Source organism: Solanum tuberosum, unplaced genomic scaffold (assembly GCF_000226075.1).
Source record: "Solanum tuberosum cultivar DM 1-3 516 R44 unplaced genomic scaffold, SolTub_3.0 scf00402, whole genome shotgun sequence".
Lineage (NCBI taxonomy): Eukaryota > Viridiplantae > Streptophyta > Magnoliopsida > Solanales > Solanaceae > Solanum > Solanum tuberosum.
Genome location: NW_006239325.1, coordinates 447,506 through 473,841, shown reverse-complemented (window position 1 = coordinate 473,841; position 26,336 = coordinate 447,506). Strand labels below are relative to the sequence as shown.

The following is a 26,336-nucleotide window of genomic DNA, read 5'->3' as shown; positions in this document are numbered from 1 at the left end:
ATTGTCCTGAAAAATATTTGTGTATAATTTAGGCAAACACTATAAAAGTTGGAGGGATGTGTGAGAGGTCGAGATGGGGGCGGGGTGGATAAAAATTAAAAATCAACTATTTGGAGGATAAATCGTGCAATTTTATGAACAAGCCGCTTAACAAGGCCTATGGACGAGTCCGATGGGTTTTTATGGACATCAACTCAAAATCAGACATAAACTCCTCTCAATATCTTGATTCTTTTGATATATTATTTACTCATAACAATTCACTTTTACGACATATCAAATTTTAAAATTCGAGTTTCGAAACTCTTCAATGGTGAATTTCAACGACAACTCGTTGAATTTCAATGGTGAAGTTTTGAAATTAGTGTTATTGGGGAGGAAGCAATACTAATATGATGAAGATGGAAGAAGCAATACTTGCAGAGGCACATATATTTAAAGGGCGTCAATAACATCAGTTGTTGAAATATTACATTTTATAGTTAAATAAAAATATATATTTGATATTAAACGACCTACTCATGTGACTGCCAAAATATATTTTACATGTAACATCACTCATCAAAATATTACATTTTATGTGCTTTCTATAAAGATATTTCACTATAGTAATAGTGAATATTTCGATAAATGACATTATTATAAAGTGATTCAACTATATATACAGTAATGTCTACGTAGTAGATAGAAATCATGTCAAACTTTAATAACATATATAAAACCTGGAGATGATCTTTTTTATTTTAGTTGTAACCAAAAGCAATGCTAATAACTAGGGTAACATTACAACTTTGAATTATTTGTATATAATATAATCATTCTATATTACTCCTTCCGTCTACTTTTAATTGTCATGGTTTCCTTTTTTAAAGTCAAACTATAAAAATTAACTTTGACTAACATTTTATGATGTATTTTTTTATCATATTGATATGCAAAAAACTACAATTTATAGTACCTATCGTATAGTTTTTGAATAGTTAAACTTTTCGTTTAAAATATTAAATTAATGTAATCTAATTTAACTTTGAAAATTAGTCAAATTGAATTTTGAAAAACGCAATATGATATTAAAAAATGAACAGAGGAAGTATATAGTAGATAGATATAAAAAGGTGCATATGGTCCCCTGCATAGAAAAGTAACATCCCTCAACTAGTTCGGTCGAATTCAATATAGCTTTTACTTAAATAGCGTATTTATCTTTAAAAATTTGGCATATTCAAATATCTAAAATTCGTAAATTAAATTCTGACTTCACCGCTATCTATTATAGACCCACCCCCACCCTCACCCTAAAAAAAAGAAATAGAAAGGAAACCACTACTTGGATTCATCATTATACAAAAGTTTTAGGGTACCTTTTTCTTCTTCATCATTAATTTAAGATAGTTGTTTTCCCACGCCTAATTTGAACAATTATTGCACCCTTGAACTAATTAGAAACTCACTTTTTTAAAATAGTCATTTGGTTATGAATAGAACGAGAGATAAAGTGTGTTGAGCTGAATTTAAACGGATTAAAATAGATTGAGTTAATAAATAAACGAGGTTATTGATCAGTTCAAAAGTTACTTTATTAGTTGAAATAGACTAAAATACTAGCCATCCTATTCGAAAAAGTATATTGTATATAGAAATAAAATACAAGACTCAAACACAATATGTAAAAGTGGAGCACATAGTCATATAGATGTTTATAATCAACTTTAATTGCTTTAGGTCATATTTAACATTTTTATATATTTTTAATATTTTATGTCTCATCAAATATCGTCATATAAAATAAGTTAGTAAGGAATAATTCATTTCACATAACTTTGTAAGAGTAAAACTACCTTTGTTGAATGAATTGAATGCTTATCGTACTGCATGACATCAATTATTCAATGCAGCCCAATAGGAGTTAATTAATTAGAGTAGCTCACTTATATTCGTAGGTTGGCTAATAATTTATGGTGTTCAATTACTACCTTGTACTCCATATTTTATTGGTTTATTTCTTATAAACATCATCCTTTACGGGTAAGGATAGGCATGGTATGGTATATACTGAATTATTACATCATATCAAAATTTCTAATATCATAGTCTTGGTATTATGGTATTTGGTGTGGTATATAGTATACATTTTAATTTTTTTTGGATATTCAGTACGATATTTGGTATTTAGAAATAACACACACACATACCGATTTATCATATCGTAGAATGCCAAAAACCGAACTTCAGTATACCGAATCATACCGATTTAAATTGGTATCGTAATGACATAATGTTTTAAAGATCGAAATTACGAATTGAAATCTAAATTTTCAAATATCGTATTGCACCATATCTTGCCCACCCCTATTTAGGGGTTGCTCCGTTTATAGATCAGCAGCGGTTACTAGGTAACTTATCCATCAAGGTTAAGATAAATGGGAAGAATCATATAGTATCTTTGTCTCCGCTGAAAATTAAATCTGAGACTTCATGATTCTCAACCACTTCCTTGATCATTAGGCCACACCTTAGATGCATTTATGATATTTTTGTTATTTTATCTCAAAAAATAACTAATTTTGAAATTATTATTCCATTATTTGATAGAGATCAATTGATGTCCCTATCTACACTTTAAAAGTGTGACAATGTTATCTAGGCTTTAAAAATATTTATAAGCCACAATTTGTTGGTTGAAAATTTACAATTTTGCTTTGCATATATATATCCAATAATCACATGCATTATTTCGATTCTAATTATTAATTTTGAATTATAGAATTAGTAAGTAATAAGATATAAAATAGTATTAAATTATAATTTTTAAACTATTTATGTTTATCTAATATACCAAATTATCCATACAATTTTTTAAAATTTAATTATTTTCGCTCTTATATTTACTTTTCATATCTATTTTGAAATGCTTCAAAGTAAATTGAGTTGAGCGTTAATTAAAAATAATTTTAGCAGTGTCGGAACAACTTAGGTGTAAGGGGTTCAACGAAGCTCAAATGGTAATGCAAATGTGTCGTATGTGTATAGTATATAGCCCCTCGAACATGCTCTTTGTATAAGCAAGCAAAAAAGCTATAGGAGGACCTTAATGAAACATTATATGTAGTGTTGAATTCAATATGAATTTCTTTCTAACAAGCGAGTTGGAACAAGTGACCACAAGCTCTCTGCTCAAGCAGCGCTTGAAACATATTCATCGTGTGGTCGAGCGAAGCACACCTCTATGCAGCAGTTCTAGCATCACTTTAAATGGGAGTAGAATGGACGACTTAAATTAAAAGTTAGTTCTCTGAATCGATATATCGTATGATGTAATGGACTCTAAACTCCCTTCGTGTCGTGTGTTTACTTCTTCATATCTAAAAATCGATATATCTGTTGTTGTTGTTAGTTTCTTTTCTTTTCTTTTTTTCAAATTTTCTTTTTCATGTTTTTATTTTCCTTGAAATTTGGACCAGAATCCGTGCACACAAAAGGATATTTGGTGTTGGTAAGTCGTTTTCCCAGGACATGGGGATATGTGGTTCAGTCAAAAGCTAAAGTAATTAAAGGCCTTATGCTTTTTCTTTTTTAAAAATAATTAAAATGTGAGAAATACTATAATAATAAGAATTACATATATATATATGAAAAAAATAAAGACTTCTTAGTTCAACAAATAAAAATGATGATGGATAGTTCAGGAGTCTAAAGAAAATTAGAGGCCGCATAGTTAGTTCGTAAAATTATAATCCGATTAATTCATTTAAGCTTAAGCAAGTTAAAGATCTATTTATTTATTAATTCAGCTTATTAAATAATGAACGAATATAGGCTCAAACTGACACATGAAAGATTTTGTCAAATAATTTCAAAAGACATATCAGAATATAATTTATAAATTTTGTGTTTAAAAAAATGTATAAAATCAAGATTTGAAAATTTCAAGTCAAGCTTTTGGAGAATATAAATTATCAATAAATCAAGAGCCAATAAATTATCAATAAAGATTTATTTTTATCAAAATAAGCATTTAATCATAAAATTTAATTTAAAAATATTTTCAATTAGCCAGTTTTTGAGTTTTTTTTTTGAATTTTTACTTACAAAATTTTAATTTAATATATAAATAAAATTCATCCAAACAATATTTCAAATTTTAAAATTTTCAAACTTTAAAATTATGACCAAAGCAAGAGGTGCAATTATGGTATCCAAAGCTGTAAGCATCACTTACCTCATGCATGACTAGTTATTTCACTGTTTACACAAAAAGTTAATAAACTTTGTGGATACTTTTATATCATGAAATATGCACGTGCTATTTTCTCATTATTATTATTTTTGTTTTTGGATAGAATAATTTGGAGCGAATAATTTGAGAGATTCTCATATTTATTTTGAATTATTAAATTAATTTTTATACTTCACGAAGTTTTATTTAGATCTCTAAATATAATTAAAATAAATATTTCAAATCCCTCTAATCATGTGTATCTCTCAAACGTGCTAATATTAGAATCGACATCAGATAAAAATATGCTACATTAATTTTTTTCCTGATTTGAATATGAATAGTGAAATTTTTCGTTTCTCAACAAAAATTACTGATATGAATAGTGAAATTTTCTAATTTGGATCTTTTTTTAAACATGATTAGGAAAATTAAAGAGCACGGTGTGAAGTGAAAATCAAGAGATTTTGCTAGATTTTTTTGTGGGGTAGTATTTTAATTCTTAATATACATTTGTAAAAAATTAATTTATCATTAAATTAGTGATTTAATGGTGTTTGAGAATTTGAATTTGAGAATTTTTGCCCTAGCATGTGGAAAATGATTTTCCTTAATTTAGGGAGTCTATTTTTTTGTTGTTGTTGAATATACCTTTGTTGTTTTTATATGCTAGTTTGAGTCTTTATAGAAATGAATTGATATCTATGATTGAATAATGATCATTAGGATCTATCGACGACGCTATTGAATACACATATTTTTTGTATTTATCTTCGTCTTTTTGCATCTTTATTATATAGGTATTGAGTTAGACACAACTAGTAAGTGATCTTCATTGCTACTGAAGTACTCGAGATTTGGAGATAGATGCTTCATTGTCATGCAACTTCTTAGCTATCTTCTATAGTTATGCCTTTTTTATTCACACATAATATAGCATTACTTGTTTTTAAATTTTGAGATTTTTAAACGCTTGTACTTATGTCAACAAATTTTGTAATACTGATTTTTTTCCTTATTCCACATTTTATACTTGTGTTTATGAAAAGATTCATTCAATAGCCATTTGGCGTTAAGCTAAATATTTTTCGTATATTATCAAATTTATTGACTTATAAAGAGTTGACTTGTCTATCGAGGAGACTAAGATAAGTATAATTACAATCTCATACTAATTGATGTTCCACTAATGATACATAGAAAATATCAATTAAATGTCTTTTAGTTAGTATATACTAATTTTAAACATATCAAATGAAAAAAGTAAATCAAACGAATTAAAATGAAATTAAGAGGTCGTTTAGTTAGGAACAAGTTATTTCAAGACTAATTATTTAGGATAATTTATCTCATCATGTATATTATTCCATCACTATGATGTAAATGATGCAATATATAATTCAATAGCTATCTAATACCTCCAATCAAACACAAAATAATATAATTTTATATTTTATTTTAGAACTATTATACCTCACACCAAATTACTCCTAAGTATATATTTCCTTGTAAAACAATAAATTAAAATTACAAAACCGCCTTGTTTTTATTTTTATTTTTATTTTTGATTTTTTAACCAATTTGTCACGACCCAAAAATCGAGGTCATAGTCATATACACCCCCAGAACCCCAAAATGATGCGTAAGTCGAAATAAAACTTAAAACACATACGAAACTCCCAAAGGAAAGTCAGGCTACAAACGAAAGAAAACAACATATTTCTCAAAACCTGATAGTATCAATATAAAGATCATCTAATACATTTCTAGAATCTGAATTACATCTCAAGTCTTCCAAAGGAAAGTTAAAAGACTTAAAATAAAAGATGGAGACTAATGGCGATCCGGAAAGCAGGATCCAATGAACCACTATAAAGATCATTCTGGCTAGGATTTACACTATGTTGGAGTTGACTAAATTCGGATTGCATTAAAAAGTTTCACATAGAGACTAAAGACTTCCTAACTAACCAATGCAATTTCATATTCCAAAAAATTCAAACTCGAGACTTTTGATTAAAAATAAAAACGTTATACAAAACCTCCTTGTTACCACATCATTCTCTCCAACCAGGCTGGTTGTGTCTACACAGTCTACAAACCAATACACTTTTTCTCTCCTCTCTTCTGACATTTTCTCTCTCATATTATCTCTTTTCTCTTCTGCTATTTTTCCAAGATTGGACGACAACTTCATCAGTGTATTCAGTATACAGAGAGAGAGAGACACCTCATTATGTATCTATATACACAGAGAGAAAAAGAGAAAAAAAAGCTGCAGAAATCTTTGAAATTAGTGTCTTAGTTTTTTGTATAGTAAAAAAGAAGAATTTTTTTACATCAAACAGCCTAGCAAGTTTTTTTAGGTGAAATAGTTAATTCAAAGGCGGCTACAAATTTAAGACTCAACTAATCTATCTTCCTTTTCTGCATGTGGGGTTTGTTTAAATTTGAGTCTTTTGTGGTTTAGTGTTAATGGGAGTTTAAAAAGGGATTAAGGGTATTGAAATTTTGGTGTTTTGGCTCGAGGGTCGAGGTGGGGGTGGGAGTAAAAGCAAAATCAAGATTATGCTCTGTTGGTGTTTTTTTTTTCTTTTGTTTCTTTCTGTTTGTATTGGAGTTTAGGATGCTTCTTCACTGGAAATATTCTTTTTGAGTGATAAAAATGGAATCTTTACTTGTTTTATCTCTTGTATCTGTGAATTTCAGTTAACCCCAGAAGTTGGAAGTTTGGTTTCTTGGGTTAGTTTGTTGTTTGTTGTGTTGTATGACTGTTTATTTGTACTAAAGTTTTAGTCTTTAAGCAGAAATTTTGGTTTTCTTGGGTTCGTTTGTTGTGTGATTGTGTGTATGACTGTTGTATTGTACTAAAGTTTGAGTCTTTAAGCAGAGCTTTGGGTTTTCTTGGCTTAGTTAGTTAGTTGTGTTGTATTTGTACTGAAGTTTGAGTTTTTAAGCAGAGATTTTGGGTTTTTTTGGGTTAGTTTTCAGTTGTGTGATTGTGTACTGTTGTATTGTACTAAAAGTTGGAGTTTTTAAGCAGAGATTTTGGTTTTTCTTGAGGAAAAAAATAGAGATGAAGTTCATGAAGTTGGGATCAAAACCAGATACATTTCAAGATCAAGGAAAAAGTATAAGGTATGTTAAATGGTTTACTGTTATTTTCTTGTTTTATTTGAATTTTTCTTTAATTTTGTCATGTTGTGTGTATGTCCACTTCTTCTTCTCCATACAATTTGCAGGACATCTACTTTGAAAAAAGTACAGTTCTCACTTTTTTTTCTTCTCTTTTTTGTCTCTCTGTAGTTTAACTTCTTAACAACAACATACTACTGAGTATTACTCAGTGTATTTCCACGAGTGGAGTCGGGTGAGGGTCAGGTTTAGTACGAGATTAAAGAACATTTTGATATATTCTAAAGTATTTTTAGTTTAGTCTATGAGATTAAAACGTATTCATTACTCCGTTTTAAGTCAAAATCAGGCAAACAAATTACAAGGTAGGAGTAATATTTACTCATAGGTCATCTAATAAATATATTTAATTATTCATTAATAGTGTGATTAGTAACCTTTATTAAGAAATGTTAGCAGCATGAACATGGAGTATGTATTATGCATGACAGGAAGGTAATTCTTTTTCCGTACTATTTTTTAAATTTATAATTTCCTATTTTAATTTTTGTAAAGAAAAAAAAACTATTTTTTTCTTTCCATCTTTCTTCACTTATTTGGATATGAGCACCTTAGCTTATGCAGTGTGTCTTCCACTTCTTGTGCACATGTACAGAACAATCTTGGAGATTGCTTTACAAAAAATAGAGACAGCTATTAAAAAAAGGAGTTTATTTTTCTAAGAAGCAGTACATTGTCTGGATGTCCGTTCATATTAGTAGTCGTAGTATTGCTTCTGTAATTTCTTGTCCTTCGATTTCGGTGACTATATGTTGATTCCTTGGAACCTTGATTATCGTATTATTTTGTTATTATCTGTCTTTTCTTGTACTTCCTTTACTTCTTTTCTTGGACTGTTTTGCACTGTTTTTTCTTGAGTCGAGAGGTCTATTGGAAACAACCTCGATAACTCTAAGGTAGGGGTAAGGTTCCCTACTTCGTGGGACTACACCGAGTATGTTGTTGTTTGTTTTTCTAATAAATAAGTTAGAGTTGTGAGAACAAAGATTCTAATTTTATAATCCTACTACTATTTCTGATCTTGAAAAAAGCAGGCAATTTTTGTTTATTTTTTGTTTTGGTGTCCCCCTTTATGTGCCTATTTTAGAGTTTCTTGTTACCTTTAAAGAATTTTGATGGTGGCTTGCATGAGGACATTCAAAAAGTGGTGTCAATCTACTTTCTGCGTTTGATTGGTAGGTGGTCCATTATTTACTACTCATAGAAAAATGGCCTTAGTGGGGTCATTGATCTCCAATTATTTGATCATCTAAATTATGTTTACATCTTGTAACATCAATTACTCTACCTACTATTTGACATAAATGACTGAACTATCTTTTGATTAAAAAAATGGTGAAACAAGGGACATAGGATCTTTACACAAATAGTTGGATAGGTTTATTGTTTACTTTTTCTAGCCGTATACATAGATTATACACATATTATACATCCGCCGGCTATTTTTAGTTTAATCAGTTGGGTGAACGACCATGTAGGTTAATTTTTCTAGCATATATCATGAATAGCTAGGTAGGTGAAAGTTCTCAGTTTTTTAACTGTTTATGTTGGTGGAAATTCTTGTCCCCTGACTAGGCAAAACACTGGAATCAAAATGGAAACGGATTTATTATGTGTTAACTGACAGCGTAAATGAGTTTTACATTGTCAATGCATTTTATCCGATTATAACAAGTTATTCAGTTGATCTTTTATGTTACTAAATTACTATAGACAGTTACCTGTTGCTATAAGTCAACCTTAATCTGGTGGCGTGACAAAATTATACATTGTTAGTGCACAGAAGTTAAATTGAATGGAAACATGGTCGCAGCTAGAACTTGGATTTCCATAGTTATGTTTCGCAAGTAAATGTTTAACAGTAGAAGCACTATTAGTTTCCATACAACCATTTTGCTAGCTCTGTTTCTCTTTTCTGCTTCTTGTCAGACTCGAAGGTTTCATCTATTTGTTTCCGACTCTTTGTCCAACACAAACTCAAGTTTGTTAAGTTTGTCTCCAACTCACCATTGGTGGAACTATAGTTTAAGCTAAATGTATTTTCTATTTTAACTTATGCTGGGGTTGAAGTGTAGTTAATTTTATATACATTGTTCTGGTACTTGCAAATGATGATGAGAATAATACCATCTACTTATATTTAAGGAACTTCAGTTGTACATTACTTAGAAGTTGAAGGAAAAGCTGTCTATCACTTGGATCTCTCACTCTTCTCTTCAAAAAAAATTTTTATTTTACTTCCTGTGTACTTAACTACTGGCAGGAAAGTTTTATTTTGTTGTTTATGTTTTGCCGTATAGATAATAAGTAGCGAAATTTTAACCAAAAAAGAGGACACTATTAGTCTATTAGTAGCTAAATAAAGTATCACTGAGGGATTACATACACTTTATTTTCTGTTCTTCCTTGTCTATGGCAAATATTATGTTGTATATTTGAGTTACTTGCTATACTCTAATCACATTATTAAGTAGAGGAAATGATTTTTGATCTATTGATGCAGGTACGTGTCGTCTGAGCTGGCAACAGATGTTACCATCATTGTTGGTGAAGTAATATTTTATCTTCACAAGGTAACTTGACCATTTTTGCAAAGGATAAATTGCTATAATTTCCGAGACATTTCACTAAGCGAATAGTACTTTATTCTTATCGTTCTTCAGCAACATTCATTTGTGTTTAGAAAAGTAAACAAACAGAACTTGATTGCTTCTGTTCTTTAATGATTTCGAACTAGGTATAATGAACAAAGATTGTATGTGGGTACTAAATTACTGTATAGAAGAAAAACAAATCTAGTTTGATGAATCTTCCATGTTATCCAGATTCATCTTTTCTTTGTGAACTGGCCTTTAGACTAAGTTAATTCCGAAATTTCCCAAATCTCTCCTCGCACATCCTCATAGACTTGTTTGCAAGGTTGTTCTCGACATAGCAATGTACGCTATCTCCAAATATTTATAAACGAAAATGGAAATGGATAACAGCTTGTCTCCAGTTGCTAATTGTTACTTTTACTCTCATGTGGAGAACTATATGTACTTCTTTCCCATCTGAGTCTTATCAGTATCTGATATACAGTTTATACTGATTTTGGTTTTCCAGTTTCCTCTGCTGTCCATGAGCAACAGGCTGCAAAAGCTTGTTTCAAAAGCAAATGAAGAGAATTCTGATGTAATTCAGTTAGTTGATTTTCCTGGTGGACCTAAAGCTTTTGAGAATTGCGCCAAATTTTGCTATGGAATGACAGTGACCCTCAATCCATACAATGTTGTTGCTGCACGTTGTGCAGCTGAGTACCTTGAGATGACGGAAGAAGTTGACCGAGGAAACCTTATCTTCAAAATTGAGGTATTCCTCAATTCCAGTGTTTTCCGCAGCTGGAAAGATTCAATTATTGTTCTACAAACCACCAAATCTCTTCAACCATGGTCTGAAGATCTGAAGGTGGTAGGTAGATGTATAGATTCTATTGCATCCAAAACGTCAATGGATCCTTTGAGTATTACATGGTCCTACACGTACAACAGAAAAGTGGCAGTCTCAGATAAGATCACAGAAGTTGGGATGAAATTCCCTGGAAAACTTGAATCCGTGCCCAAGGATTGGTGGGTAGAAGATATATGTGAACTTGAGATAGATCTTTACAAACGAGTTATGGTTGCCGTTAAATCCAAAGGAAGAATGGATGGTAGTGTTATTGGCGAGGCACTAAGAACTTATGCAATGAGATGGCTGCCTGATTCTATTGAGGCTTTGGTATCTGAAGCTCACAGCATAAGGAACAAGTCGTTGTTAGAAACTATAATCTGCTTATTGCCTTCTGACAAAGGTGTTACTTGTTCGTGTAGTTTCTTGCTTAAGTTACTGAAAGTCGCTATTCTTGTGGGAGCAGATGATTCATCAAGGGATGAACTTGTAAAAGGTATCAGCTTAAAGCTGGATGAGGCTTCCGTCAATGATCTTTTGATTCCAGCAAGGTCTCCTCAAGCTACTGTTTATGATGTTGAACTAGTGAAGTGCCTTGTGAATCGATTCATGGCTCGTGAAAGAAGTAGTAGGGATAAGAACATTCCCCCGAAGAGCACCAATGATTTCATCTTGGGGCATGCATCATGGTTGAAAGTCGGTAAATTAATTGATGGTTATCTTGCAGAAATTGCTCGTGATCCAAACGTCAGTCTCTCTATTTTCATTGAACTGTTGCAATCAATTCCAGACTCAGCAAGACCAATCCATGATGCATTATATGAGGCAATCGATATCTATCTGCAGGTTCCTTATTTACTTTTTCCTTTTATATCATAAGTTCTGCAAGTCCTTGATTTTAATGGGGTCGTCCAAGTCTTCAGTAGATATATACCATTCAATTGAACCTAAACAACACCTCTTTGTGTTACCATGCTTCAATCCCATATATCGGACCTGCATAGATGCCCTAGTGAGGAGGTGTGAGGTTGGCTATGTAGGATTTTAGGAGAGGTAAAGGTAGGCCGAAGAAGTATTACTGAGAACATGACCCTAGATAGGAGGATATGGAGGTCGAGGGTTAGGGTAGAAGGTTAGTAGGTAGTCGAGCGCCTTTTGGTTTCTCTTACTGAGAATATGACCCTACATGTTTTCTTTGCTTCGTTTATCGTATTATTTGTGGTTGCTACTGTTCTTTTCTCCATTATATTCTATATGCTTCACTTATGTTGAGCGTCTATCGAAAACCTCTCTACCTTCACAAGGTGGGGTAGGCTGTGTACACCCCACCCTCTCAAAGCAAATTGAGATCAACTATATGATTCCTCATGGTTTGTTTTCGCTCCATTTTAAAAGCTTATGGTCTTAAAATATATTAACTGTTCGTCTTCACTGCAGGAACACTCAAGCTTGACAAAAGCTGAGAAAAAACATTTATGTAGTCTCATGGATGTCAGGAAATTAACAATGGATGCATCTATTCATGCTGCACAAAACGAACGTCTGCCTCTCCGGACAGTCGTTCAAGTCCTGTTCTTTGAACAAATTAGAGCAGCTGCTGGAGTTCAGACCTTAAATCACAGAAATACTGATGCTGTAGATTTCACTAGGATGACTGAAAAGGAATATTGGCAGAAAACATTACCAGAGAAGCAGACCGTATCGAAGCCATCGAGTGAAATAAAGATAAAAGGTGAAGATCCACAGAAGAACATGAAGTTGGTAAAGAAAGGAAGCAAGAACAGAAGTAGTGGACCACAGTTGATGCCATCAAGATCAAGGAGAATATTTGACAAGCTGTTTATTGGTAAGGTGTCTGGTAATGGCGAAAATCGGAGCTCTGAGACATCTGGTAGTTCTCAAAGTCCAACTTTAAGGATTATTCAAGGAGAAATGAAGTCATCTTGTACATCTTCAAGAAATAGGAGGAATTCCATTTCATAAGCAATTCATGTAGATTCATGTAGTCTTTTAGATTCATCCATGTGTGCAAGAATCAAATTTGTGTAAAAAGTGGTTAACTTTGTTGAAGTAGTTAAGATGTTTAATCATCACAGTACTCTCTCCATTTCAATTTGATTGTTCTATTTTGATTTGATACGGAGCGTAAGAAGTTCAAAAAAGATTTTTGAATTTTGTGGTTTAAAATTAAAGATGTGGAATTTGTAGAAAAATATGTACTTTAACCTTGTGGCTTAAACAAAATATTATTTTTGAAACGGACTTATAAAGGGAAGTAGGACAAACAGATTGAAGTGGAGGGAGTAATAGGTAAGAGCTTTGCTGCCAAGCATATTATTCTTGGTTATACACATTATCTAGTGTCTGTTTGAGATTTGAGATGTTGTATTAATACATATGTGAATACTAAATAATTGAGACTTGTTTATATTATAAATGTATATGTTGTGTGTATATATGTATAATGTACATAACAAAATGTCTCAGTTGCAGTGGATCAACTAAAAAATAATTTTGGTAAGCACTTTATTCTAAAAAAATAATAATTGCAAAATACTATTTCCTACTAAAAGTGAAATACCCCCTTTTCAAATTTCCCACATATTAAACTCTAATTAAGAATTTGTTTCCTCTAATTAAGGATATATTGTGCAATTAATAACAATCTATAGAAAGCATAGGTATGAAATTAACATACACCATCACTGATTTGCACCATTTCTTGATCTGTATGTCAATTCACGCAAATAGTAACATATGATACGACGTAAACAATAAAAACATATCTAGTAGTGCAATCCAAAAAGTGGGGTTCTAGGGTAATAGAGTGTACAGAGATCTTACCTAAAAGATTGTTTCCGATACACTCCGACACAAGAAAGATAGTAAAGATATAATAGTATCCAAAAATAAATTGTTTTAGCAATGCATCACAGAACCAAGAAATCTCTTATAACAAAAAGCCACTCTTAAGCTATTTTAGTGATTTGTGATAGTTGAATTCACAATCACATTTCTCCTTTTAAATTTTACAATCAAAATCTGATCCTCATCATCTTCAGAAGAGGCATAGCTATAAAATTTTATGGGATAAAATATCAATGTTACAACTGTGTTAAAAGGGCAAAATAATTATCCAGGAATCATGAGAACAAGTAAGAACTACCATTCCATAATCTGCTACAGACTGGAAGGCTTCTACATCTCAGCGCGATCCCAGTGAATTGTTCTTTCTTCAATGTTAGGATCTTCTGGACGATATTCTGGATGAAATCTCTTGCGAGTCAGCTTGCTCATCACCGAGAGACCTGAAGAATGTAAAAATCCAAGAAGCATAAATATAACGTATATATTTGATCAATCATTACAACATGGGATCTGTATACTAACAGCACTGCCTCCTTAAAGAGCCAGCAGAGGCAGATCCAGGCTAACTTAATCAGTTCAACCTTACACTAAATTAATTGTACTGTCAAAAATTATGGGTTCGATTTTAACATTTGTCGAGATTTTAATAGGTTTTCAGATATAAAATCTATACTCTATTGAAAGTTCTAGGATTCCAGGCTAACTTGATGGGCTCAACCCTGACATTCTTAACCAAACGTTTCAAGTTTGAGCACTAGAAATATAGAAACTCCTGGTTGGGAGCACTCTACCTCCTCTAGTGAGCCTTAACTGACGTGGATCCAGATTAGTCAATCCAGTAGATTTCAATTATCGGATGTCTAAAGACAAATTTAAAAAAATGGTGGCAAAGAAAAGTGGGTAAAGTTGATCATTTTATCTATGTACATCCTATTTCTTTGTTAGACAGAGCACATGTGTCAGTCAACCAGTCTGTCTAGATCTTGTTCATCAATACGGTCTATAATGGCGTAACGGTTCTCAAAGAAGATGACTATGAAAGCAATATTTTTGCTTTTGACTACGTTAATTTAGATTAGTCTTTACCTTCAACCATCCTGTAAAATGAAGACCACCATCTGTCTCTGGAAACCTGGTACTGATCCAGGGTCTCTTCGATTTCTTTGTCGTGCTTACCCTCTAATACTCCCTGCAGAGTGATTACAGCATTCTTTGTTTTCTTCAGGATATTATCCTCGTCCACTATTTCTGAATTCACAAGGTCATTTTGGGATGAAGAAAGTGTAAAAGCTATTGCATACTGTGCTGCAGCACTCCAACGTGTAGAGGCAAGCCACCTCCTTTTCCCATCTAGCTGTTTATCCTTCGCTACACTGTTTCCCTCTCCCCCTCCTATGACTAAGCTTCGTAAGTATTCAGCATTTGCAGCTCCTGTACTTTGAACCATCCTAGAAAAAGCACTTCCCTCCTTTTCTAACAATACTTCTGGAGTATCATATTCAAGTACCTGAAACGAGACACACAACAGGTAGATTAAAATAACCCACATAAAAAAAAGGAACAAAAAGAAAAATTCAATTCCTCTTTAGTATATTTAGAGTCCACAAGAGGATCCTCAGATGTGCAATCCAGCATGACATGTTATTACAGTGAGTCACATGACCAGGGGGGTAAAGGCAAGCACTCTACCTGACCAGAATCAAGCAGAAGAATTCTGTCACAGTCTATGATAGTGTTCAAACGGTGAGCAATAATGAGCATGGTGCATGACTTAAATTCTTCGCGTATGGTTTTCTGAATAAGAGCATCAGTTCTAACATCAACAGCAGCAGTTGCTTCATCAAGAACAAGAATCTTTGACCGGCGAAGCAATGCTCTAGCAAGACTTAAAAGCTGTCTTTGTCCAACACTGAAATTTTCTCCGGCTTCCGAGACCTTGATACATCAAAGTAATTTTCTGTTAGCTATAGATGAAATTTGTTTGACAAGGATACTAGAGATGGAAAAGTCAGAGAATAGAAGTAACGAAATATTTTTTGATAAACAGTAACATAGAAGTAACAAAATATTCACTTTTAATATATACTAATACAAAAGCTTGAGCCTCTAAGCTATCTAGTTAATCCGAACAGTCACTGTTAGTTATGCAAAAAGCTACTTTTACAAAAAATAGGTGCATAGGTTTTCTTTCTAGCAAAAACATAACTATTTGAAACGTGCTTTGTAAATTGTAATATAGTGCACTTTTTTTTTTGAGGCTGGTAACTTTGTAACATAGTGCATTTGGATATAGCGTAACCAGTATAACTTTCATTTTTCCTCTTTGATAAGTAATAGCCCAAGTGACATCCAATAATATCACCATATATAATACACTTTCTCTTATCCTCTATCTGGCTCTCAAGTTTAAATCAAGAAATTCGTTCAAAGCAAGTTGACTCTACCATAAAATGGAAAGGTTGTTCTTTTCCATGTGTTACACAAGTTGTTCTCTTAAATTGTAGTCTTCGTCCTTTATTCATGATACTGCCCCGGTATTATTACATTTTATTCAATGAAGTTCACTTAAAAGAGTTCAAATAGGCGTACATCACCAAATTTTGTACCAATGTTTCGCATTTTTAAAATCAAGCATTCCATTGTTTCATTTTATATAATGGGTATTTAACAGCGCGTGAAGTTTAAAATTATATAATGGGTATTTAACAGCGCATGAAGTTTAAAATTTTATGTTGATTTATCTATTATGATATTGGTAGAGGAAGAAAATATAAAAGTAGTCATTGAAAAGTTAGTTTGATAGAGAAAATATCATATTGAAGTTCAAAATTTGAATAACTAAATGAATCTAAATTCTAGTAAGATAGGAAAGTTGTGTGAGTAATATTATTTTTTTTTGATGACAAGGGAAACCCGCAGCCGCTACCCTTTTGGGTGCGCACAGGGTAAAACCCCGCTCCTATGCAATAAGCTCGCAAACCACATAGAAGAGGTAACCCACACTAGGCAAGCCCGGTGCGACGAGCTCGATCCAGAAGGTAAACCCCTTGCTTTCGCTGGCAAGGGGTTTTGAACTTGAGACCTCCAACATGGAAGTCCCAAGCCCAAACCCCTTGTGTGAGTAACATTGTTAGTAACATGGTGTCAAAACAATTTGAGACGTTTCAAAATACTAAAGTGTTAGGTAAGTTGGACCGGAGGGAGTAGTACCTTTGATCTAGTCTATGAATCCTAAAATTATATTTTACTAGCTTTTAGTTGTGATTTCAAACCACAAGTGCTAATTAGATTCTAGTAAAGCAACTGCATTATAGAATAGAAACATGAATCTAGGCAGAAAGCATCTTATCAATAGAATTTCCATTTATACATGATCTATGCACAGGTAGCAACTTGTTCTAAAATTGTTCTCGTTACCTCTAATGGGAAAAAGATCCTACAACAACATACCCAGTGTAATCCCACAAGTGGGGTCATGAGACTGTAAGATGTACGCATACTTTAACCCCTACCTTTGTGGGTAAGAGAGATTTATGGTAAGATGGGTTCATACATATATCATTGGTCCTACTTTTATTAACATAACCGTTAGTCAGACGGGTGGCATTTATGGGTCACAACCACCCGCTGGCAGCGATTCTCTACCAGGATAGCAAAAGCTTTGATACCATGTGAGAATTATTGGAAAAGAATATAATTGAATTATGTATCTACATTATTACATTGAGATTCTATTTATAGACACTACACTACAATCCTTTTCCAACCAAGTAGGATTCCATATACTATTCTTATTCCTATTCTAAAAAGGATTGCATATACTATTCTTGTTCCTATTCCTATTCTAATACTTTCTTTAAATGAAATGATGTATTTCGCCTACTGTACTCTTTCTTCTCATATGAATAAAATAATCTCGTCTCATTTAAAAAATCTACATAGTAATGATTTCGAGAAAGAAAACTGGTTGAACTAAATGAGTTTTCTGCATAGAATGCAAACTATCAATTGTAGCAAACTTATAAATAAGTAAGGCAACAAGAACAAACCTCAGCATCGAGACCCAAAGAGTTCCTCCTGATAACGTCCTTTAGGTGCGCACGTTCTAGAGACTCCCAAAGGTCAGCATCATTGTGCTCATTGAATGGATCAAGATTAAATCTCACGGTCCCTGGCCAAAAAACATGAGGATTGTTGAGATAGAAGATGCTTAATGGTAGGTCAGTAGGTTGTTAGTCAATTCAGGCCAACCCTGAAAATGAGGAACATATTTAATTTAAATTATATGCAGACCAACTTGAAGAATTTTGCTAGTAGCATATATTCCTAAAGTTATTTTTAGCATTCACCCATTTAAAATTTCTTATAGAATGGTCCTGGAGATTTTCATTTAATATTCTCTGTTAACTGTCCAAAGGAGCCAAGGAAATAACGAGTAAAAAAAGAAGCAGCTACAAGCGACTGTTAAGAAAAAAACAGATCCTGCCACCCAAGGCCTATTAGAAGTTTCTTCCATTCTTTCCCCCCTACTTATCTCTCCTACCTCCCGGTCCCAGCAGCTCCTTCCCCTCCCATGTTCCAATCATGTTTATTACAAATAAGCCAAGTTTATGCAAGGTACTAAGCACTTCTAGCATAGGACTGGAAATTCTGCAATATAAACAAATATATATGAGAGCTGTGGTCTTTTGGTTTCTAAATTATAAATCTCTCTTATATGATCATATGCACCATCAAGCAAACGACCAGTAAAAGAGCGACTGAATTGTCAGCGAAAATTAGAAGAAAGAGAACAATTCAGATTTATATAAAGTTCACTTGTGGTTAAGCTAGAAATGTGAGGTAAGAACACGTAGTATATTAAGTAGGCAAGAGATACGTGACTCAGCATTGTCAGCAGCTCTTTGTAAAATTCTCAAAGCTTTTTGCTTTGAGGGGAACAAAGTAGGAGGAGGCTATCTCTTCTATTATTATACCAGCAGCCATTTACAAGAATTTATGCAAGAGTTTCGGGGAGAAATGTCAAAGAAATGACAGGGAGATTCATCTTAGAAAAATATCAGCAGTAAATGTACATAGTGTTAAATGGACCTTGGACCTAACTCACACCCCAAAAGCTAGCTCATGAGGGGCGGATTGTCCAAGACCATAGGAGTCCAAAAATATTTGACAATGTCCATGGGCTTTGTGGATCAAGATAGACTTAAGTCAGACGGGAAACAGACAGAATGTGGAAGGTTGGCAATATACTTCCTAGAAGTCACTAGCATTTTACTCTCCAGAAGTCTGTTCACAGTTTAGTAACAAGTGTGTCCAGCCCAATAGCAGAATCACATGTGCATGATTATCTTCAAGCAACTTGATTTGAACTATAAAGATAATGACATCTATAAAGACAAACCTCCATCCACAGAAAATTGGAGACAGAAAACAAATACAAAATAATACCTGAGAACAAAACTGGTGCTTGCGGTATAATACCAAGAACCTTCCGTAGATCTGTAAGTCCAAACTTTGAAACATCAAAACCATCTATTAATATCCTTCCTCTTTCAAGTTCTACAAGTCGGAACAAAGCATTAAACATGCTAGATTTTCCAGCTCCAGTCCTGCCAACTACTCCGACTTTGTCACTTGGAGAAATTGTGAAGGATATACCATGCAGAACAGGAGGAAGTTCGGGCCTGTAACGTAAGACAACGTTCTCAAATTGAATGGATCCTGCTGAAGGCCATCCAGGAGGAGGACGACTGCCCTCAATTATGGATGGACCTTCTGATGGTAACTCTATATACGTTCCAACTCGCTCGACGGCATTTAAGCTATTCTCAGCCAAACTTGCAAGTCTCAGTACAGCAGTTAACAAGCTTGTGATATTAAGGGCATAACTGAGAAGCAAACCCATTGTTGAGGCAAAGGCCTCCTGGTTTTCTGCCCTTCCATTCTGCATCACAGCAAATGTTGCGGTAAGCCAGATCATAACACCCCCTACAGTCTCCAGACGGATCGCAAGCCATCGATTTCCACTCATGTTCACAAGTGTAAACCTGATATTGTTATCCACTGACTTCCCATTGATGTTGGCCATTCGATCATAAGCTTTATATGCACGAATAGTTGCAAGACCATTTAGCGCTTCACCAAATTGTGCATACACAGGAGACCTGGAGATGGAATCCAAACGCTTCACCTCACGAGCAGTGCTCTGCAAGTTACAGGTTGCTTTGAGCGAATAATAAGTAGAATTAAAATAGAAAAGGGACAAAAATCAAAGTGAAAAAACCAAAGGGGAGGCTTAATTGAAGTTAATCCATCCACCAATTGCAATCAGCCAGACACAAGTTAAGGTAACATATCCATTTTCATTAACCAAGATTATTTTCACTCCCCTCCACTAGAGGACTCAAACATGGCACATAACATGACCAGGACATGTCAGGGTGCAACTTTATTCAAATAGTATGGGCAAGATAATTAAACGAAATTATGGACTAAGTATGTGTGATGCATCCTGAGTAATGACAATTGCTAGTTTTTATTCAGAAAGAGTAACCTCATGCTTAGATCTCAATAAAATGAATGCATGAGCAGACTGGACACATTATTATAAAACAGTTCAAATTACATCTCAGAAACATGAAATATAAAAGATAGAGTATTAGTTTTCCACATACCTGATAATATAAATAGGCTCCGTAAAAAAGGACCAACAACGGCATTATTGCCCATAAAGACATGGTACTCACTATACCAATTAGGACAAATGTTGAGATAAGCTGAAACACCTGGCCCAGGAACATGCTTACAAAGGGTGCAACACTTCTATCTATGTCCCCTATATCCTTGGCAAACCTGTTGATAATCCTCCCAAGTGGATTTGTGTGGAAGAAGACCATTGGAGCTCTTAAAATAGAATTAAGCATAGCATCGTGTAACATCTTGGCGGCATAAAGACTTGATGTGATCAGCCAAAATGAATTCATGAGAGTTACCATAACCTGATATGCAAATAATATAGACAATATTTAGAAGAAAAAAAATTCCCCTTCGTTAGATAATGAAGTCTACTGACTTATTCAGCATACAAGAATATCAAATTTCTTGAATCAGTAGGAAGAAAACAGAGACAGACAAAAGCTAAGAGCTAATGATTACATACTTGACCAAGAGACAAAAGTGAATAAATCAGATTGTAAAAGCCAGCACTATATCTCGTTGAACTACTTTGGTCAGTCCAAAAACTTAACCATGTGCTACTCCCAACACGGAGAGCTTCTATCAAGAAATAGCACATAAATAGAACAAGAACAACCCAAGAACCTCCCAAAGCATTTTTGTACCTGCAAAATGAGTTGAAAACAACCTAAATCAGTACACAAAGGCATGTGATAACAATAGGCTTGGAAAATGCTGATGTATAACAAAGAATGTAACTTCTTTAAAATTCGCTCTAACTTGAAGAATTAGTTTGATTCTCCCTATAAAAATAGTAAAGCAACAAGGGGCACTTCTGTTTAAAAGAAAATTTTCCGTGGAGAAGATTTCATTGACTTAGGTTCAAATCCTATCGGAGACAAAAACATCAGGTTATTTTTTTGTTGCTGGTAGGAGGTAGTTTTATCTATAATAATCAACATTTTAAGGTTTATTTGATAATTTAAATAAAAGAAGAGAAAATGAGAATCGAGAAAAGTAAGAAAAAAGAGGAAAAGAAAGGGAGAAAAAGTGGAGAAAAGCAGAGAGAAAAATAGGGATTTTCAACCCTAAGTATCAAGGTAATGACTCTAATCTGTTATTTAAGTTTATTATGTGATTATGAGAAGATTTTTACGGTAGAAACATGGAGAAATTACGAGGAATTGAGAAAGCTTAGTCCTAGGTGTCTTCAACTTCAATCATTGATTTCAAAGGGAAAATGTTACAAAAAAATAATTTTGGATTAGTGTCCTAGAATCATCTCACCGATGAAAATCTGTTTGTGGTCATGGTTTGGGAAATCTGACCCGCTGACTGGAGTTAACTTTTTGGGTTAACATTTGACCATGGATTCGATTGGCTCCAAAAATAAAGAGAATTTTCACCCAAGGTTTTTTGACCATTCTAAATCCGTTTTTATGTAATTTACGGTGATCCAAGAGCGTAGTTCTGCTTTATCAAAAAAGGGTGCTTGAGTTGTTAATTAGAGGTAAGTGAGACGGTAAGCTTTGATATTTGCTTTTCAAAACCTACTTTAAAAATGTGTTTTGTATGTTAGTCCATGTGTTTGGACAAGCATGTGCTTGGCAAAATTGATGGTCTTTGACCAACCGCAAATGTATGTTTTGTGACAAAATATTAAAGTATTTAATAAGTGAATTGTGGTGTGGCCTTGAGCCATGGCGTTGGTATCATTCCTTCGTTGTTGTGCTATATATACTATAAGTTAGGGGCATACACATGCTGCCATAATATGTTTGGGGCATACACATCCTGCCACGATATGTTAGGGGGCTATACATTTTGTAGTATACTTTGGGGGCATTATATATGTTGCCGTGGATTGTTGGGGCGTTGTGTTAATTTCCCTCACTGTTGTTTATGGCAAGCCCTCAGTGTAAATTATGTTAAGATATGTGTGCCTGCTGCACTTTTCTTTGGACCTTATTGAGTATTACATTATGATATAATTCATGTGTATATTATTTTTGTGCTCGTTGTGTGCTTGTATTTACTAGAACTTGTTCTAGGAGTACTCAAAGGGTTGAGGATCCTACTGGGATATATTTACGTATAACTCACTGCTTACTTGCATATCCATGCAGATACTATTGGTGACAATGAAGCTTACAGTTGACGAGTTCGCTAGAGTTGATCTATTTATTGAGGTGAACAGTCTCACTGTTTGTGGAGGCTACCAGAAGCATCTTTATCATTTATTTGTTGACGTCATTACTTTTGGGATTTCACAGACGGGTTTTGGTCTTTTGTAATTCTCTTAGATGCTCCATGGTTTAGTGTGGGATTTGGGTAAGAGTTTTAAAATTATATTTTTAAGATACTAATTGTTAGTGATTAATATCATATTGTTTGGGACTTATTCAATTGGTTAAATGCTGCAAAATAATGGTTATGGTATGGAAATTAGGCTCGCCTGACCAGTGGTGTGTGTCGGGCGCCAATCACGTCTATGGGGTATTTTTGGGACATGACAGTATCTCATGAATTTAGTCCAGGTGCATGCAAGCTGGCCCGGACACCACGGTTATTAAAAAAAAACTGTCTTCAAACTGGACAAAAGCTTTAATATGTAGTCCTCATTCTTGACACATAAAGCATATCAGGCTAGAATGAAATGAGAGCTCTTTGTATTAAGCCTAAATACAACTATTTTATGCCAAAGAAACCCCAACAGCTCCGGGTAAACTAGCTTTTCACTTAAAGATTGGATATGGAACTCACAGTTAAGCAAATTTATCAGTCAAGATAATAAATACCGGAAATGCTTGCCTGTGAAACCTTTTCTACACAAGTGTCTTAGTATTGAAAGGTGTTTAGCTACCTCCACACAAACTGAAATCCCCTTCCTCTTCCTCTCCCTCTCTCTCTCTCTCTCTATATATATATATATCTATACTACCTTAAAAGCATGAACTCCCAAACTTGAATGTTAAATTACAATAATACCCCCAATTAAAAATACTTAATTTATTTTATTTATTAATTTAATTAATTTTATTACATTGAAAGTAGATTGCGACTTTTTCAATGAGTTGTGACTTTTCCAAAGGGTTATAACTTTTTTGACGGGTTGTGACTTTTTCAATGAGTTGTGACTTTTCCGAAGGGTTGTGATTTTTTCGAAGGGTTGTGACTTTTCTGATGAATTGTGCCTTTTCTAAAGGGTTGTGACTTTTCCGATAAGTAATGACTTTTTCAAAAGGTTGTGACTTTTCGGATAAGGCACAATTAACACCTATTCATACTACTATTTGATAGCTATAAATAGAGGAGTTTCCTCACACTTTCAAACTACAATTTCTTTAAGTTCTCTACTCTTCTTATTCTTAAAAAAATCTCAAGTGTTATTTGCAAAAATTGATTAAGCTCGAAATTCAACAAAATTAGAGGTACTTCATAAGAAAGAGTTGGTGAAAAAATTGTAGCAAATCATTCATCAATTCACACTCGTATTTTTCTTACCATTTTCATTAGTTAACAGTGACGAAACGTTGTGGGAGAGACAATAATATTAAACAGATATGAAAAAAGGCATATAATTTGGGTAAGATATTTCTTCTTTGTTTTTTTATTTTTTATTCTTTTCCCTCAACCGAAGGAGTTTCTTCCTAATTTTGCTAAAACAATGGGTATCAACATAGTCCATTGAATTATTAGTTTTTGATGTTAAATTCACTATTTCAAAAATAGATTATCACTTTTACTTATAATATGATAACATTGCCATGATAATAGTTAGTTTTTAATAGATATGCATGTAAAAACTAACGGAGAAAGTAAAGTGTTGGTGGCAAGAGATTTAAATCAAATGGAACACTAGAGTGAATTTAGCATGAACATATATTTTCGTCTTCCTTCTTCATTGGCTATGTTGTTCCATATAATTTTTCTTTATATCATAAGATACACTCCTAACTAGCTATATAAACATAGATAAGAAAATAGTGATTGATCATAAAATGATCTTAAATCAAATTAATGATTCAACTATTAATTTTTATTATTGAAAAATTTAAATATTTTATATCATGATACAACTTCTATAAGATACTAGATACTTTCATTAGACAACAACTATATGATATGTATGCGGCAGAAAAAAGGAGAAGACTACAATTTCACAAAGATAAGGTAGAAACTTAATAAAATGAAATATTTTTCACCATATGTGATATTAGTCATATATTAAAATTAAATTATTCTACTGAAATATATATAACCATCATTCATGATAACAACCAAGTACACTTTTTTTGGTAAAATTACCTCTCTATGATAGCCTTACTCAAATATTAATTGAGTAATTATATTTTTGTAAAAAGATATGTTGCATATAAAGATAAAATATTGAAATACTTATTGTAATCCTTATTAGTGTCATGCACATACTAAATTTCAAGTATGAATGCTTAAAGACAAAATTTCTACTTAAATGGTGTACATCAATTATGTTCATAACCTCAAGAGGAAAGGCTATTGGTGACATTTTTTGAATGGATATTTTTTTTCTATTTTGTTGGTTAGATTTGTTTACAAAATTGAGTGAAGTAAGAAATAATATAATTAAAGAATTGTCACTTTCTCCCATATTTAAACTTTGAATGTATTTTGAAATGTTATAATGATATCTGGTCATTTTGATCTCAAAATACAAGTAACTATAACAATATGTACTAATAATTTAAAAACATTTGTCCTATGTTTGTTCAATTATAATTATTTACTAAAAGACTTTTATTTAGTAATATTAATTCTGTTTTACAACATCATATACTATATATACGATACACACGTGCAACGCACGTGCCGTAAAACTAGTATATATATATGTGTGTATATATATACACATATATACACACACACACATAGATTTATGTAGAAAACTGAAAAGTTGTATAAACGTTAGCCAATATCGATCTTACCTCATTAGAACATTCGAGCTCACTACACCAGTTTCCCGTTCCTCTTGCTTGATAAGAACAGATTTTCCTTCTTTCTTATCTTTTCCAACTTCTTTAGCTACCCCATTGGTTTCACCATTAACAACAGGCTTTGAAGATTTGTCATTGTCATCGTCATCATTTTCCTTCTCTTCTGTATACTCTTCCATTTTCCCCGCATTTTCCATCAATTTCTGAAATAGTATCCCGTTATTTGAGAGATATTCAAAGGTTCCTTCCTCTTTCACCATACCATCATGCACCAGTATGATTTTGTCCACTTGTGAAAGAAAGTGTAGCTGGTTTGTGACTAAAACTCTGGTTTTCCCTTTCAGTTCTCCCTTGATGCACCTTTCAAAAACCTGGTAATCATACATTACAACAAGTGTTTATACATAGGAATTACAGTTGCCACAAAACTACATAGTCAAAACATTTCAGAAACATACTGCATCAGGAAAATGTAACAAAAACAAAAAGTGAAAGAATCTTGCTTTGGATCCCTCATGTTTTCATCAAAGTAAAATGGTTACCTGACGGCCCACATCAGCATCCAAAGCACTTAAAGGGTCGTCAAATATGCAAACATCAGAATCAGAATAAACAGCCCTAGCCATGGAAACTCGTTGCTTCTGCCCTCCACTAATATTGACACCCCGTTCACCAATTTCAGTGAGATCACCACCCTAGACCAAACGCAATTAAAAGTTGAGCAACACACTAGAGAAAGATTGTCCTTATTGAAAAATAAAAACAAAAAAAGATCATAAGGAAGATAACTATCTAAAATATATTGATTAGATAACTTTTGCAGGTATGCTTACTGGAAGCAATTCAAGGTCATGCTGCAATGAGGTCACATCGATGGCCCTATCATACCTTGCAGCATCAATTGCAGAACCAAATAGTATATTTTCACGTACCTGTAGAGCGTAAATATGCACTTCAAGTGATATACGATACCAAATATC

At 33.2% G+C, this 26,336-nt stretch overlaps 2 protein-coding genes across 3 annotated transcripts in view; one reads left to right on the top strand and one right to left on the bottom strand.

Moving 5' to 3' along the window:
* Positions 1–6,278: 6,278 nt before the first annotated feature.
* On the top strand, positions 6,279–12,933 carry LOC102604689 (BTB/POZ domain-containing protein NPY1). Of its 2 annotated transcripts, none has more exons than XM_006362451.2 (4): positions 6,279–7,354; positions 9,915–9,984; positions 10,517–11,686; positions 12,278–12,933. In XM_006362451.2, exons 1-4 carry the CDS (start codon positions 7,293–7,295, stop codon positions 12,821–12,823), a joined length of 1,848 nt encoding a protein of 615 aa, XP_006362513.1. In that variant the 5' UTR covers positions 6,279–7,292; the 3' UTR covers positions 12,824–12,933. The 2 variants fall into 2 exon arrangements, with proteins under 2 accessions (XP_006362513.1, XP_015158503.1); XM_015303017.1 differs by lacking the exon at positions 6,279–7,354 and adding an exon at positions 8,949–9,039.
* Positions 12,934–13,740: 807 nt separating this feature from the next.
* LOC102604359 (ABC transporter C family member 2-like) overlaps positions 13,741–26,336 on the bottom strand; it is a 42,568-nt gene continuing 29,972 nt past the window's right edge. Inside the window, exons 19-28 of the mRNA XM_006362450.2 lie at positions 26,190–26,288; positions 25,899–26,051; positions 25,348–25,727; positions 20,868–21,048; positions 20,383–20,706; positions 19,157–19,913; positions 17,758–17,879; positions 15,398–15,643; positions 14,795–15,215; positions 13,741–14,148 (exon numbers count right to left, since the gene is read on the bottom strand). Of these exons, the coding sequence (XP_006362512.1) occupies positions 14,039–14,148; positions 14,795–15,215; positions 15,398–15,643; positions 17,758–17,879; positions 19,157–19,913; positions 20,383–20,706; positions 20,868–21,048; positions 25,348–25,727; positions 25,899–26,051; positions 26,190–26,288 (2,793 nt within the window). The 3' untranslated portion in view covers positions 13,741–14,038. The remainder of the gene's footprint in view (positions 14,149–14,794; positions 15,216–15,397; positions 15,644–17,757; positions 17,880–19,156; positions 19,914–20,382; positions 20,707–20,867; positions 21,049–25,347; positions 25,728–25,898; positions 26,052–26,189; positions 26,289–26,336) is intronic.

What these genes read in the sequence shown, in the direction of transcription:
- LOC102604689 (XM_006362451.2), top strand. Translation starts at nt 7,293, where the DNA reads ATGAAGTTCATGAAGTTGGGATCAAAACCAGATACATTTCAAGATCAA. An exon ending in GATCAAGGAAAAAGTATAAG is followed by an intron (nt 7,355 to 9,914) that starts GTATGTTAAATG and finishes CTATTGATGCAG; the next exon opens with GTACGTGTCGTCTGAGCTGG. An exon ending in TAATATTTTATCTTCACAAG is followed by an intron (nt 9,985 to 10,516) that starts GTAACTTGACCA and finishes TTGGTTTTCCAG; the next exon opens with TTTCCTCTGCTGTCCATGAG.